General features: G+C 39.1%; 1 protein-coding gene across 1 annotated transcript in view; it reads right to left on the bottom strand.

Moving 5' to 3' along the window:
• LOC306751033 (cadherin-7-like) overlaps positions 1-17818 on the bottom strand; it is a gene marked incomplete at both ends in the record, with an annotated part of 93899 nt that overhangs the window by 41807 nt on the left and 34274 nt on the right. Inside the window, one exon of the mRNA XM_079234544.1 lies at positions 8962-9081. Within this exon, the coding sequence (XP_079090670.1) occupies positions 8962-9081 (120 nt within the window). The remainder of the gene's footprint in view (positions 1-8961; positions 9082-17818) is intronic.

Raw genomic sequence — 17818 nt, 5'->3', positions numbered from 1 at the left:
ATCTACCTAGAGATGATACTATGTGTACTGATGCTAACTGTAAGGATGTGGCACATAGGAGAGATCTCTGCTCCATGTATGATGATATAGTGAGTACTTTGTATGAAGACAGTAAGCCCTACTACAAGCATCAAAATAAGAGTGAGGTATGAACAAACCTTTCCTGACATTTGCGGTCCCCACTGGACCTATCCCCAAACCGCCGTGTCACGGAGTTTCAGTTGCTCACTGTCAGTAGGAACATGCGTTATGAAATGTAAAAATAATATGAATTATAAACGCGAGCATTTAATACTGAACTATTAATACAGCACACTATGATAGTCAACGTACTATGCTTTTTTTTATAGTTTGGAGCATCAGCACAACTTTGCAAAATTAATTTAGAATTAAGGACATAAAAAAATGGATTAACATATATTTTCTTTTGAAGCACTGATGTTTTCGTGAAACACAAATTAAGCGATGCAATGATAATATTTCTGCACTGACTCAAAGAAGTGAGGGATGAACACACAAACACTTTTCCTGACTTTTGCGGTCCCCATTTGACCCTTGCCCATCCCCCACCCTGGTTCACTGAGTTTCACTTTCCTGAGGAGGACATCATAGAGACATGCTGCATCAAAAACGACAGCAGCACTGACAGACAGAGACAACTGATGGCCAAAGAAGGGAGAACAAATGAAAATAAAGTAAGTAAAGTCACATGAAACTAAAGTTAACTGTTTTAGTTGTTATTTATTAGTGAAAGCATGGAGGCTAACATCAAGGTTTATAGCCAAAAGCTCTCCAATGAAAAGCCTTTTTGGGGGCTTTATTAAATCCCAAAACTTATCAAAGTTGACATGTATATGGCATTAGCTTTTGATATTGAGTATTTCAAGTTAATCGTTCTTAATTAACAGGCCTAAAGGCCTTACACAAAACAAGTTAAATCTTAATTCCCCTTACAGCAGCTCAGTTGTAGTTAGAACAGGAATCTGTATTACTCTTCACATTGTGTTTGCATGCACCAGGTAACCAGGTTAATTACTGGTAACATTCTGCAGATCAGTAACATACTTGTCTTTTGAATCTTTTTCATCATGACCAACATTATAATTATATATATAATTATGACTGAACTGCCTAATGTGTGTTCTGCACGTGCTCATATGTAAGAAGCAGTAGAAGCATTTCATTTGACATGGACTGGTCTCTGAAAACCACGACCTGCCTTCAGAAACCAAACTTCTTGTGATAGTCATGACAGTTAAGAAATCCGCTCACTGGAACCTGATTAATTGAGTGCAGGTCAACAGTGACTAGAGCTTCCTGAACTTCACTCAAGCCAGTTTAGTATTTCTATTACAAGTTTAAGTATGCATGATTATTTTATAAAGACTCTTTTCAATGGGGCCTCTTGCATTACGTTTTATCAATAGAAAATAAAATATGTGTTTAATTAATGTGTTTGTGTCTGGTGTTCAGCCCTCAGAACGTCAAAACCCTGAGGCGGAGGCCTCACCGCCACCACAGCTTTCATTTGAGCTGCTGGAGGCTTCCAAGATGTTGGTAAGTATCAAACAAGTAGTTCTTTTAGTTTGTCCCATAAGACAGGCCTCCTTATAGGATAGGTTACTTCAACCTGGCCTTTATGGCTGTTAAGTTTTAGATTTATATACATATTTCTTCCCAAATTCTACATAACTTGCCTCGTTGACCTGAAAAACTCACACCATGATTACATTGTGTGAGAAATACAGACATTCTGAGCTTCATTCGTAAACCTTGATCAAATGTAAAAAATGACATTGAATATACCCAGCGATATTTAAGACGTTGGTGTTATAGAAATAATTCATGATTGGTTGTGTGCAAGCTATATGCTTTCTCCAAACCTAAGACTACTTTTATCTAACACTGTCTACTCCTGTGCAGTGCCTCACATTTTACTTTCCTATTGTTACTAATGGGAAAATCTACTGCATTTGGAACTTAAAGCATGTATCTACCCTTGATATCTGCTTGTTTGCAGACCATTATGTTTTTCATAATTTACAGTTTGTATCAGAATGAGTTAGGTTTTCATATTTTCATCACACAGGAAAAAATTGCAAACATTGTCCCAACCATACATCCACCGCTGTGTTGCCATCGTGTACCTTTACTTAAAACTACAAGGGTTTCATATCCTTCTCCAATGTATAACAGTAACTTCGGCCAGTGCTTTATATTGTTTTGTTTTTTCCTTAAAGGAAACAAGCCTGGACTCTGAGAGCGACACAGAGATATTAATCCCTGAAAGTCCCTACTGCTTCTTATATATATATATATATATATATATATATATATATATATATATATATATATATATATATATATATATATATATATATATATATATAAAATAAATTCTGGTAATTTTCAATATATTTTCTTCTCAAATGTTATGTTACAAACCAACAATGAACTGACCGACTAACAAGTATTGTGAATGCATCCAAAATAATAGAACTCGTCCAAAAACTATTTTTGAGATTTGTTGACAAAGAAAAAGTGAGAAGATTATCAGCCAAATCCTTTGGTAAATGAAGTAATCACTGTAACATCACCTTTGGTATGCTAAGTAATCACAACCCTGACAATCCATGTTATATCCTCACCCTGGCCCTGTATGGGGGTTGATTGTCAGGTTCAGTTCACAATGTAAGATTGTAACAGTGATGCCCCAAAAACAGGTATAACCACCACCAGTCTTTACACTGGAGCAAATAAATACAGATCATTTTAACCACACAGTTAATAAAGTAAATTAGTTAAGTAAATTGATGCCATCTTTTGATTTCTGTTACTGATATACTCATCATTTGTTACTGTTACAGGCTCCTCAAGGTCCAAGAAAAAATAGCGCCTTGACTCTGGCAGGGATGACTCTAAAACAGGTATTTCACACACTAAATGCACTCCTATTTTGTTCCCTGCTTTTACAAAAAAGGGTGAAATTAAAAGAATATTGTCCTATTGTTTTTAATATTCTACCTATTAAATGGTTTTATTATTCTTTAATACTTTATTAGTGCCAAGTTTAATCTGTCACTCACTTCACTTGTGTGATGAGAGCTTGTGCATCCTAGCCTGATTAAAATGGCTTCGATTATGGCTTTAATTACGTTTGATCAGAAACGCATCTCCTCCCTGATTATGTTTGTGTTTGATGTATTACACATACATTGATTATACACGTATACGTTGATTAAACACGTATTTTAGTTTAATCGTTTTTTATATTTGTGTTGGACGTATTACAAATACGTTTATAATCGTGTGTTTGTGTTATTGTTTTCTTGCTTTATTTAAGCATATTTTAATTTCTAAATTCGGCGGAGAAAGAAAAAAAAGAAGGATTCCCTCAGTAGCGGCAAGCGAAGAGGGGCGGGGTGAGCCCGGTAACGGAGCCGGTCTGAAGACCGCTTGCTCGCCGTTGTGAGGCCGGTACCGATCCCCGGTCGCACCGGGGCTCGGTCTTCAGACGCTTGGCCTCCGCCGTCAAGCCGGCGGTAACGGCCTCTGTCTGCCCGGCTCCGGTCTTCTCTGAGTCGGGTTGTTTGTGAATGCAGCCCAAAGTGTGATGAACTCCATTTAGTGCAGTGAACCACTGCATCATCAGCAGACACTCGGGTCTCTGAGGTCACATCAAGTGCAGAATCTGACGTGAAACATCCACACATCTTAACTGTACTGGTCATACAGAAATGTTGTAATGTGTCAAACACAACGTACTGCTACAGTTCAGATGTGTGGATGTGGTCAAAAATGTGCTGAACACATCAATATCAGTATTTTGAAAACCGGATGTTGGGTCCCGTGACTGTTTCCGCCCGTTTGAATCTGTTTCACGTCAGATTCTCCAGCTGATGTGACCACAGAGACCCGAGTGTCTGCTGATGATCGCAGTGGTTCACTGCACTAGATGGAGTTCATCACACACTTTGGGCTGCATTCACAAACAACCCGACTCAGAGAAGACCGGAGCCAGGCAGACAGAGGCAGTTACCGCCGGCCTGACGGCGGAGGCCAAGCGGTCTTCAGACGGCTCCGTTACCGGCCTCACCCCGCCCCTCCTCGCTTGACACTGCTGAGGGAATCCTTCTTTTAGAGTTTAGAAATTAAAATATGCTTAAATAAAGCAAGAAAACAAGAACAAACACACGATTATAAACGTATTTGTAATACGTCACACACAAACATAAAAACAATGAAACAAAAATATGTGTATAATCAATGTATACGTGTTTAATCAATGTATGTGTAATACGTCAAACACAAACATAATCAGGGAGGAGATACGTTTCTGATCAAAGGTAATTGCGAATGCATATTAGTTCTGGGGGAACTTAATTTTTAGGAGACAGGGTTGCCCACTGAGGCGCTAAAACCCAGATATAACCTGCTTTGGCCCCTAAGTCAGATTTCTCTCCTGTATACCATATATGGTTATTTGCAGCCAAGCACAGACACATTTCCTTTTGGATTTAAGTTAATGTTAATTATTTATTACTCAAATTAGTAGTTTTAACAGTACTTAGCTGCTAGATTTTATGAACAAATTGTGCAGCTCTTGAGGTGGGCAGGTTAATGCTGAGCTGTTGGTTGTGTTATGTGCAGCTGTGAAAATTACTAGACCTACTGTTTTTAACAGGAGAATAAATACACCTTGGTCAACTGAAGTTGAGACCTATTTGCATATATTAAAGTCGACAAAGCAGCCGTTTTAGTCCGCCATCTGAGTCGAAACAGCAGCTGTTTTAGTCCGCCATACTTACAAGGTCAACAAGCTGAACAGTTGACCTTGTAAGTAAGTATGACAATTCCCACTGCTGAACAATTGAAGCTCTATGAATCAGTCAACTCGAGTGATGTGCAGTCTGTTCATGAACTCTGAAAAGACGGTAGGCTGCTCTTAAAATGACAGCAGCTCTATACAGGGACATGTTTAGGCTTAATCCACATCAAAACATAAATGCAAATATAAAAATGATATATATTTTAACGGGTGGGAAATTAATCTGGTTACTGACAATCTGCAGGTTACATCAGGGTTTTCAGTACGAGATAAGATCTCTGTAAATATTGCGTACATCCCTGATTGTCTTTTGCTTTCTTTTTGTCCTTTATCGAAACCTCAAAGAAGAGGACTTGGTCACTCAAAGAGGTTAATGCTGTGGAGAAGACACTGGTGTCCTTCATCAAATCTGGTAAAGTAGCAGGAAAATCTGACTGTCACCTGTATTAAGGCTTCACCAAAAGCTCTTAGAAATAGAAGCTGGACCGCAGTTAAGTTTTACGTGAAAAATCACATCACTGCCATTCAGCGTGAAAGTGCAAAAATAATTTACTAAAAAAGACATTGCACTTGTTCGTACACGTTTCATACATTTGATGTTCTTTGCAGTTTTTTGTAACTGTTGTCATGGCATGTTTAAAACTCTTTGGCACCTAGTGTGCTTTAAATCGATGTTCTGAATAAAAGCTTTGTTCAAGTATGAGCTTAATTTGTCTCCTCTTTTGTCTAAGTGTTTTCTTGTAGTGTTGTTTGCTCAACAATTATAATTTAAAATCAGATATGGTCTGTTTAAAAAAAAGATGATGAGATTTAGTGTTAATGTAATCTCATAATAGAGTTTCAACCAATATAGGTAGATTCAATGATTGCCATGAACTGTAGAGGGCCTCACAGTGGTGTTCATTGCATAACAATAGACATAACCTGATTTTCGCTCCCCCTGGGGACCAGTCCCCAGGGGGAGAGAAAATTCAGGTTTAACATTTTTAAGAGAGTTTTTGATGTTTAAAGTCATATTTGTGTCAACAAAAAATTATCATGATTTTAGCAGTTAAAACCATGACTCTAGACCCTTCAGAAAGGGTGGGCCCCACCGGGCTGCTACCAGTCAGTGGACCCCATGGGGTAGCAAAAACGTGTATGTGTGTGTGTGTGTGTGTGTGTTTGCCTCTGGTTTGACAGGTTAATAAACCAGCTGTGGTCCTACAGAAAGAATACCAAGCTGGGATTTATCTGTGAGCTTCAAATTTTACGCTTAAAGCAACTTTGCAGTCCTACACTTAAAAAACACTCAGAAGACAGCATTTTATTTGATTTTACACACATTGGTACCGTCTTGCTCAAGGACACCTCGGAGCCAGGAATCTGACCTCATTGGCATGTGTAGCCTCCGTAGCAGGAAGCTAAGAATTGTAACTATTTTGTATTGTAAACTGTTGAAGGAGTTTCCACTGCCAGAAGGAGATGTCTATACCCAGCGTTAGCATTAAATTTGGGCCAATACAGGGAATATGTGGCGTCTTATTCGGGGAAATTGGATGTCCCAGTGTTTTAGTAAAATGAGATCTCCTCAGAGGATCATCTTTCAGGTCATCTGCTGAAGAGGTTTTTTTTAACCTTTGGTTTCAGTTCTTGAAAGTGGATACAATAAAGTTTAAAAAAAGGTAGGCTATGCTAAACAGGCTTTTCCTGAAAAAACAATGTAAAGATGTATACAAAAGTAATTCTTCTGAATCATCACTTATGACCCACAGTATCTGGATCTGCCCTCTGCCTGTACTTCTTTATACATAGTATAGTATTCTTGGCGCCAGACACATATGCAAGCACCCATCCAAGAGGACAATGGTGGACACAAAGTAAATGTAGCGAGGGAAAGCGCAAAGCGGACAACGCTTGTTCCAAAACAAGAGACAACGCTGCTGTAAGTAATGCTGCAGGTGGAACACCGGCTGCTTTCTGGTGTCGCGGAGTATGCAAAATATGCCCTAAAAATGCATTAATATGCCTAACACATGTATGTGAAAGAAAGAGAAGTATCTCCAGTCTGCATTTCCCCTCGGCCTTCTCGAGTAATTTAGCTCCTTTATGCTCATTGTTTTTATAACCCTTATCTTCACCGGTTTGCTCTACTTATCAGCACCGTTTCCAGATTCAGTGAAAATATAAAACCTATTGCACACGACCAGTCCAGCAGCCAACAGCGGACAGATAAAGCTTGTGAACATAGTTAAGCATTCAGCTGCTAAATAGCAAACCACCTTAATGCTACCTGCTCCAAACAGCACACAGTTAGCAGCTAGCTGGTGAACATAGCTAGCTAACCAGCTAGCTGGTGAACGTAGCTAGCTAACCAGCTAGCTGGTGAACATAGTGAAGCACTTAAAGCAGAGAGATCAAGATAAGAGTCCAAATCAAAGTTGACTCTCTCAGCAAAGTACCATTAAAGATGAATGAAGACGGAAATCTTGGAAAGAACTTAATAATTAAATAATTATTTAAGACCGTATAAACCTCTCAAAAAAGTAAACACTGTAAGATAGCCATCTGGCCTTATATGGTCTGTCTAATAACCACATATTCTGTCTGGGAGTATACAAAAAGGTCCAGATTAACCAGCAGCCGTGGATGTCAGGTGCTTGAACACCAGCGGAATTAGTTGCAGAAAGACATTAAAGCACAAATAAGTCACAAGCTCCAACCCAAACTCATCTTAATGAAGGTGATCACAGTATTTTTTTTTATCACATTAATTGGCCCACAGAAGTATTAGCTTCAAGCAGCCATGAAGAATCACTTAAAATCAAAGATTTACATCCTTACAGAAGTCCCAGTGGAACCGTCGGAGCTTAAAGAGTATCCATGAGGAACTTTTTTCATTTAGAGGGCGTAAAACATGTAAATGTTCGCCCCCAAAACACAGAGACAGAGAAATGTGTCCTAATGAAAGCTTCAGCGGGAGGCTTCATTAGTCGAACGTCTCTCTAGAAAGTGAAAAACAACATAGAAATTCTGTACACTGCGCAGACTTCACAGATAAGTGTGCTGAAATGTTGATGCTCACAACATCTTCTCCTCCTCAGACACCACATCCATTATACCAACACAGTTTGAAGTCATTTCCTTTCTTGTGATATATATATATATATAAATAATCATCTCTCTCAAATGCTTTTATTTTCTCCCAGTGGTTAGACTCATTGGATGTTTACAGTGAACCTCGCAGGTCACCGTGGAGTATTTGCTGTCGAGCATCGCCTCATATTTCTGTGTCTGCCTGATTGTGAGAAATAGCCGACATGAATCCCTGCATTGCAGTGGCTCTCACCAGTTCATGAACTACATTCATAAAAATCCCGCCGCGTGTATGTGTTGCTCCCGAAGCAGAGGATGAAGCCGACGGGACGGCTCATATTTTTCAGTTTTCTTGCAAGATTGCTTTGCATGAAGTAGCCAAGCCTCGGCAGGGCAGTGGCTAATGAGCCAGATATGAAGATGTAGCGAGGACCGCCGCTGCACTTCTCAGGATGAAACGCACCACAAGTCAACACACTACACTCACATCTTATCTTGCAGTTTATTTCAGCCCTTTTTCTCTGGCTTTAAATTTTCACTGTCTTTACAGATGGCTGATTTGGTCGTCAGCTGCCTTCTATGAAACTCAGGGCTTGTTGATTGCGAAACAAAAGTATGTATAGTGTTTTCATTCTCAGCATTAATGCAATTAGTAAATGTACTCAAGTTGTATACGTATGTACAATTCCCAGGTACTTCAGTGGAGTATTTCAATGATGCGTTACTTATAGAGCTTCTCTAAATAATATATTTTTGTTAAAACTAGTGACTTTACATATATTCACATTATTGATACACAATATAACCCACAAATTGTAAATGTGTTATTATAGATTAAGCTGCAACATTTTTCTGAAATGTGGCATTCTTTATAATGAGTATTTTTTTTTCAATAATGGTAATCCATTATCTATGACGAGTTTACCTCTCATAAAATCAGCTAAATCAACCAACTGTCCTCTTCATCACCCAACTGTCATTTGATTCAAATGTATAAATACAAATACAGTTGAAATGAGCCACGTCTGTGCATTAAATCACCACCATTTTGTTCCTACCTGTCTTGGGCTCCACTGAGAAGTAGGGCTGTCCGTGGACGATGCTGTAAATCACCCTGGCGCTGTTCCCGTACGTTGGGTCATCTGCATCTGTGGCGGCTACTTGCACGACCATGGTTCCTGTGGGAAGACAACCCTTCATTAGTTTCCAAGACAGCATCCGGAAGCCAAGTCAAACAGAGCTAAATGTGGAAACAGTCGTCACATCATCAGAGCGTGTGACCAATTCTACTTGAAAGAGGGAGAAAGCAATGAAAATGCAACTTCTGAGGCGGTAAATAATCCCATTTGTCATTAGTCATAACACATATTCATTTGTTGTTTACTTTAGTTTTGTTTGGAGTTTCATTTTTATACAACTGCCTGGTTTAAAGCACTTCGTCACCAGCAAAAGATCTGACATGTGCTGTGTACTGGCTCTCGGCCTCAAACGCTGCTAAACAAATAACACTTTTGCAATCATTTGCAGGGGATGCTGCAGCAGGATTAAAGTATAACTCCGAGCCTTTGGAGATCATTTCGCTGCCATTGTTTCCACTTCCCTCCTGCAGATCAGTCAGCAGCAGCTTTTGCGGTAACTTCAATCTGTTGATTCGAATTCAGCAGCCAAATGGCTTCTGCAACCAATCTGTGCTCTTTTAAACTGGCACTTTACCCCCACCAAAAAAAATAAATTATTATGCATCTCATATCCCACTGATCCCAGAACTTTTTTTTTTAGAAGAGTCAAAGAGTTTGAACTTGTCCTCCAGCGATGTCATAGGACGACAGTGTATCTTTGTGTTTCACTAATTAGGGCTCAATAAAATCTCTGTAGATAAAATAATGTTATGAAACAAGTTTTAGAAATAGGCACAGTTGGGAAAACCTTTTTCCTTTCTTTTTCCCCCCTTTTTTTCTTCACACTCATTATATAATTTTCCAGTAAAGATCGTTGTCAGCAGGCACAGATGGTAACCCATTCGGTTACTGATTTCAGGATCCGCAAACTGCTTCTGGAGAAGATGTTGATCTGCAGAGAGGGAAATGTAACTAGGTAAACAAAATAAAATCTGAAAGCGAGAGCCAGGATAGCAGTTTTACTGCAAACACATCTTAAGCGTTGTTTGTTTAGGATGCTTTGTGAAATTCGGGCGCTATAGTACACATTGCAAGGCAGAGCTCCTGGATTAGATGGAGGGATATGGCTCTTTGTAAAGTGAAAAGGGGGACATTTAATGTAATTAACAATGCAAGTTATATGCAAAAAAAGACATTGTAAGCCTGGAATCCATACAGCAAAACATATAAAAGATAATCCCTTAAATTACCAGAAATTAATACTTAACCTACCCATGAAAACACACACCTCGTTTAACCTGTGGAAACAAGTATATGGTGAGCACAGATCCTGTAATTTCTGCATTAATCTAAAAAAGTGAAAGCCAAACCCATTAGATGCCTCCTAATTTAAAAAGCCCTAAATTAGCAAACTAAGTATAGTTTAAGGGGTATATCATTCGTCTATAATTCAAGCAGCCACTTAAAAAGACCCTTTGTTAATGAATTTAACAGCTTTCAATGGGTGACTTTGGCTGTTAAATAAAGAAACCAATTAATGAAGTACCAATTCATGTGTTAATCAGTATTATATAATGCACACATCCGTTAGCTTGAATGCTAACACATCACCCTCCACTGCCTTTTAGCTACTGAGCCACAGTTATCGGCGGTAGGTTTGATTGACATGTGATGAGACAGTCGAACAGGAAATATAACGCGTTGTACTCTGTAAAGAAATCATTGCCATACAGTTATATCCCATACTTCTCAGCAAAAAATGAAGAAAAAAACCTGACATTATACAGCGGAGTACAGCTGATAAAGTTATAAAACCCAAGATATAAAGTCTGATTTTGTTTTAGTGCCCTTTAGAACCCCGAATCCCCCAAACCTCCTCCCGGCTTACAAGAAGGAAATTTGTTTTCAAACCCGACTGTGAACTCTGCTGACAACTGACAACTGTTTCTACAGTATTGTCCTCTCCCACTCTTCCTCCGAGGCAGAGGAGACATCAGACATGACTCCTTATGTGTTTCTTTTAAACATACCGACTGAACGCGGTTGACGTGACTCGAGCTGACAGCCGTGGCTCGGGAAGGTAAAGGCAGAGAAGCGTTTGAAGATTCCACGGAGAAAAAAAAACATAATCAGCGACAATCAATTTCAATAGGTCGGTCATATTGCTGTGAATTAGCCTCGGTGCTCCAACGAGGCTCATTTAACGGTTACAGATTTTTAATGTCAAAGAATTGATGGCCATCTGATAATATATTACTCTGGCACAGGCCATTGTTTGGTGTTAGACTGTACGTCAGTGATGGCCTGAAAGCTGACGCCTACTGAAACACTTTGCACCGGTGAAATCATCAACAAAAGCCATTGTTGAAATAACCTTGGAAATGAAAGAAGATGAAAAAACAGGCCTTTCCCAGTTTGACACATGAATGAATATTTCACTTTAATGGCTAGCTGCACATATACCGAGCTATAATATTGTAGCATCTGGCAGAAAGTGCTGTCCTGCAAGCTGGTGATATTTTACTCTGAAGAAAACATCCTAATAAAAATCGTACTTTCTAACATGAGATGTTTTTTTACAGTCTTTTTACAGAATGAAAGTGATCATGGAAATTGAAGATTAAAGTCCTCCATTCTGGCCATAAAGCAAAATTAACAGGCTCTGGCTTGAACAATATAATAGAAAAAAGCTTGGAGAAGCTGGAGAAGTTATCACCAAGCCAGTTGTAGAAGGACACCTAGATTATATCATCACCTCTTAGTCATGACAGGTTATATTACAGGTAGTTTAAAACGCCAAGGTCAAAGGATGGCTCTATGAAAGAGAACCAGGGCGACGGGGAAAAATCTCTATTACAGGTTGATAGTTAAAATCACTTCACGGAGTGCTCTGCAGACGAGGCTGTAAATTAACATTCAATATGGACTCGAGCTTTTAGAGCAAACGATATTGTCAGAATCAAAGATAATCCCATCCGAGTGAGCTGCCCGTAGAAAGAAAAACAAAAATTTGAATAGATTCTTTCTGCTCCACGAGGCTGTCATCTGCTACTCAATTTGCCCCGTGCGCGTCCCTTCAATATGTGTCCGTCTTCATTGACGTGATGGAGCTGATCTTCACATTTTCTGTGTATTTCCCTGCAGCTGCGTACAAAACAGGTTTCCTAATCAATTCCGCATCTTGGGTGAGCAACTGTCATCTGCCAGTAATGAAAATAAATGTGGCATGCTCAAAATGTGAACAGGAGACAGGTATTCTTCAGCCTCGAACACGCACAGGCTGCATCCAACTGTCAATATGCATTTCTGAATGCACAATGTGAATTGCATGCATCCTCAAATGAGAGGCCGTCTTCTGCATTTGGAAGTACAAGCACATCAATAAAGGAGATCTGTGGCTCTAAAATGTAATTGCAACATACAAAAAAAATCTATTTTATGAATATTAAAAGAGTCCATTTAAGCCAACTAATTCTGCAATGCCTTCATGAGTATTCAAAGATGCCACAGTTGATTACGTTGATTGTATTCTTGCACATTCACACCTGCTCCCTGTTGCTTCAGATAAACAAGGTTTAGAGTTTAATTCACATTTATTTATTAGAGAAAACTAATGACAGCACTTTTAAAGAAAGTTACTAACTACCTGCTGTTTTCTATGTGTGTCAACATCCAAGGTACACTCTGTGGCCACTTTATTAGGTACACCTGTACAATCTAATGCAACCTAATACAACTGTTCTGTCATAAAGTCCACTTTTATGTTGCCCATAATGTTCAGTTCAATGACAAAAGGAAAATAAAACAATGAAACACCCGACAATAAAATGTGACCCAGTACACCCAGAGGTGGAAGAAGTACTCAGAGCCTTTACTGTAGTACAAGTATAATGAAAATACTCCATTACAAGTAAACGTCCTGCATTCTAAACCAGTTATGTGTCAGCATACATGTATTATCAGCAAAATACACTAAACATATGAAAATGAAAAGTAGTATTTGTGCAATAAAATGTTCCCATGGCAGCATTAACGTGTACGTGGCAATATACGGCTGTAGAGGCTCAAGGTTGTGCTGATTGTAACTCTTTTATATACTGGTGTCTCGTTCAATCTACAGCAATGCATCATATTTTATAAGATCATATGTTTGAACACTGCAAAAAAGGAATTTCAAGAAAGTAAAGAAAGCCTTGTATCAAGGAAATAAGTCATATTTTTGCCCAAAAAGAATATTAATCTTGTCAAGCATGTTTTGAATAGAAAAATTATCTAATTTTAGGAAAGTATGCCTTACTTTTTCTAGATTTTTGGCTTATTTTAAGAAATCTTGTCAAGCAAAAAAATCTGCCAATGGGATAAGTTTTTTTTGCTTTGATATAGGATGATTTGATTGAATATAAGAATGTTTTGATTCTTTCTAGAAGGGCTGTTTTTGCAGTGTAGCGCCGCTGTTCTGTGAAGACGTATCTCTAAAACAGCCTTGTTTTTATCTCCGTGACCATGCATTCTCCAGCTGATCCAATAGGCTTTTTAAAAATAGTATTTAGCTTGAGAATTAAGAGAATATATGGAAAAACACATAAAGGAACACTTCATCCCTTAGTTCATCCGAAACAGTCAATTTCGACATCGGCCAATTTGCGTATACATGTATGGTTTTCACAGGAAGGGAATGAATATTTGTAATCTGAAAAGTAACTGAAGCTGTTAGACAAATATAGTGGAGAAAAAAGTAAAATATCTACCTCTGAGGTGGATATAAAGTAGCATAAAGTGCCAAACCTTCAGATTTGTAATTAGGTCCAGTACAATACATTAACTTAGTTACAAAGAGTAATTAGTATCTGAGAAATAAACACTCCCAGCACTCTCAACTTTCCCTAAACCTGAACCCTTTTTCATTGCCATTATTAAACGTCTGTCCCATCTTTGATCTGCGCTCTCATGAATTAGACAGGAACCCTGACAGCTGCATATAGAACTGGCGAGTAGTAAATTCAAGAGCCGTGGCCTTGAGTTGACATTACATTCTCTCTGCTTGTAATGAGCCCTCAAACGGCTCCTATTGCCCTGCCGCTGTGCAGCAGGAGAGAGACAGAGAGCCAAGCCCTGCCACTGTCACACCTCCAACCGTCCTCAAGCTCTCCTGTCTTTTATTTGACATCCCCCGCCGTGATTAAGACAAAAGCCTTCGGAGATCCCCGGGCCAAAAGGTCTCCGTGCGTCTGGACGAGCGCTGCCTCTAATTACTTTAATTAATTCAATTCATGATTTCCTCTAAATTGAACTCGTTCATCAGCGGCGCAGAGCTGTGACCATTAATGATTTAAAGACATCTATAAAGGAATTATTGAGGACAGGAGGTGCCTGCTCTTTACTGCGCTGATGATTGCTTTGAGCAGGTATTTACGAAAAGGGAGGTCGACGCATTGTTCTCTCGACTTGCGTTGAAGACCTTTTGCAGGAACTGGCAGAGTAAATAAAGCGGCGAGGGTTACCCGGCGTCTCGGCGCTCGCGGTGTGAACGCATTCCCCCCTCTGTGGTTGATGTACCGAGTTGCTGTCTTATCTCGGGTTGGACACCAGACTCCAAGCCCTTGTACTCTAATCCTCTGGTTCCTTAAGCCGGAGCTCTGTACCCCCCCGTTGACAGTCGGCTGTGTAATCCTTCAGAGATCTCCCTGCCTGTGCAGTAAGCAAAGCACTGCCTCCCTTGGAACGACCCCCACTGCCACTGTGTACCTGCTGACATTTTTCATTTTCTCTTTGAAGGTTGTAAGGAAGCCATAACACCTTTGTTTTCACTCATTTCCATCTGTATGGCGGCAAGCATGTTTGAGGTTTTGAGGTGATGCTGATATGCACAATGACCTTTTTAGTGCTTTGAGTTTATTGGTGTACAAAAAAAAGTGCAGCGTGCTTTCATTTGCCAACGGTGGTAAAACCATGAAATTTAAAGTGGCTGTAATGAATAATTTTATATTGACATGCATGTGAAAGGGGTCGTGCTAAATGATTAACCTGCAGGGAATGAGCCTCTGCAGTTTACCCTCACTGTAAGGGAGCTTTATAGCATCTTTCATTGTTTAGTTTTACTGGTCCTCAACTTTACTGTTCTGCTTCACTCTCACTGATTTTAAAAGGTTGCTCCCAGCTGCTGTTTTCAGCAAAAATAACATCTAAAAACCTTCTGTACACTATATCTGCTCGGCAGCAAGCCGCAGACAGACAGCGGTAGCGGCTAGCTGGTGAATATTAGCGGAGCCTTTAGCGGCTAAAGAGATATTTCCCCGAGCAGTTGGTGGTGATCAACAGAAGAGTGACAGTAAAAGAGAGTGAATATCGAACAAACATCCGCTACATGTACAGAAATACAGCTCAAAGTGAGAGCCAATGTCAAAGTATTTGCTAACACTTGTGCTAGCTACTTAAAAGGTGATAGTATGTGTTGTTTTCACAGCTTGTTAGTGTTGCCTCAGGTGTGGCAAAAATACATCTAATCAATCATTATTGCAAGTTTAAAAAGTAATTGAACACCCGCTTCCGCTTTATATATTCAAAGAAATGCATTCAAATTAAAACCTCACTCCCCATGTTCCCCCAGTTATCACAGGCCCACTAACACACTTTCATTCTCTCCTTTTAAATTAGGATGAGAGTTATGAAAGTAGTTACATGTTTTTGAAATTCTTGATGGAGGCTGCGTGGCAACATCACAGATTTTTGCAGAATTTATCTGGAAAAAGGCAAAACGAACTTCCATACAGTTCACTCCATAAGCTGGTGCGTGTATATTAGGGTGACCAGACGTCCTCTTTTTCCCGGACATGTCCTCTTTTCGAGACCTAAAAAATGCGTCCTGCAGGGTTTCAAAAAACGTCCAGGATTTTGCCTCGTTGGATATTTGTGTTTCTCTGGGTCTTTCACAAACTAGTTATTACGCCCTTACAAGTTTTGGAAATGGTATCTCCCTTACGTTCCACCTTTTTGCGCAAGCTCTGACTGTAGAGAGAACTGTCATTGGTTGACCGATCTCAGTGTTGCCAGATGCACGATAATTATCCTCCAAATACGACCATTTTGAGCCTTTGGTACGATACTTCGCCATTTCCAATCTGGCAACACTGAGCACCTTGCCACATCCACTAGTTGCATTGTTTACAACAGCACATGACATCTGCAGCCATGCCGAAACATAAATGTAAGTTCACGGACAAAAAAAAAATAAATACCCATGTTTTTTTCGCCTCGGCCGTGATGCTTTGGAAGCTGAGTGCATGCCATGCAGAGCAGGCACTTACGTTCTTCATTCTTAATCAAATATTTTATTTTATTCTTAATAAAATAAAACGTATTCTTAATATGTGGCCATATTAAGAATGTATTATTTATTATTTAGAATATTGTATTTGTTATCATTATTGCTTTATATGAGGAGGACTGAAAAGTGTCTTCATTTTCTTATTTTAATATGTGGCTATATAAAGTATTTATTATTTAGAATTTTTTATTTGTTATCATTATTGCTTCAATATATGGACAACACACATTAAAGAAGCACTGGACTAAATGCCACAAAAAAGATTTGTTTTACATTTGCACTTTGCAATTTTTGTTAAAGTTCAATAAACATTTTTGTCATTTCATTTGTGACATTTGTATGCATTCACATATATATTCCTATGCGGCATGCTATACACTGCCTCCACCCCGCGACGAAGTGTCGTCTTTTTCACAAACTCAAATCTGGTCACCCTAGTGTATATGTTTATAGTCAAACAAAGTGACCATGTAATTCAATAACTCAAAAAGGTGGACAGTCTTAGACATTCTGGCTGAATCCTGTTGTGTCTTATCGCACATATTTGAACAAAGTTATGTTGATTGTGTAAACTGACTAAACTAAATCCACTTCTAATCTTTTCAACATTGTTGGACGACTGATTGCTTGCTCCCATCCCGATAATGAATTATTATTCAGACTGCAGATTGAAGTGCCTGACAATTCGTTTTGTTTATGACCAAGGTACAGTATCAAATATCTTGAATTATTCATTTTCCTCTCTGGGAATGTATTGTGTCATTGCAAATGTATGTTTTTAATACATGTCAAAACTGTATAATCGACAAAAAACCCTGTAAAAGAAAACAAATATAATGTATAAGACACCTAAAGGATCAAAATTGTGTTTGCGTTTTTACAAATCAAGTGAACTGCAACATAGCACATATCACCCTGTTTCTGTCAATTGACTCCCAAGTTCAACCCTGCCTGCAACCCATCACTCATAGCTCACTTGTGATTAGACCACAGCTCCCAGCATGCCTGGGAGCGCCTTGAGAACCCTTGGGAGGAGCTGGAGGAAGTTAAGGATGCCTGTGCGGCTGTGTCTAATGGATGGATAGAAATGTATTTGTCTGGATCAGACATTTTTCAGAGACATTTTTCAGCAGAACGGTCCCTGTACGTAACGGGCAGTATGAACCCTGAGCCCAATTTGTGGAAAACATGCCCATGGCCTTCAAGCATGATTCAGACCTTAAGTTTGCTCAAGTCAGTTTTCAAACATGCGTCACTCATCAACATTTCTAAGCCTAGAGCTGGTATATGTGAGGCGATAAATATGTAAATGTGGGTACATCAGACTTACTGAAAGAAACCACAAAATAGCATTTTTGCTGAAGTTTATGCTCGGCACCATCCATTTCTTCTTGACCAAAATGTAGAGTTTAATTAGCATGTATTGGTAACCTGGAAAATTCAAACCAAGAAAGAATAAACAAACCTTTAAAA

This window comes from Taurulus bubalis (genome assembly GCF_910589615.1).
Source record: "Taurulus bubalis genome assembly, chromosome: 18".
NCBI lineage: Eukaryota > Metazoa > Chordata > Actinopteri > Perciformes > Cottidae > Taurulus > Taurulus bubalis.
This window is presented reverse-complemented; position numbering and strand designations above follow the sequence as displayed.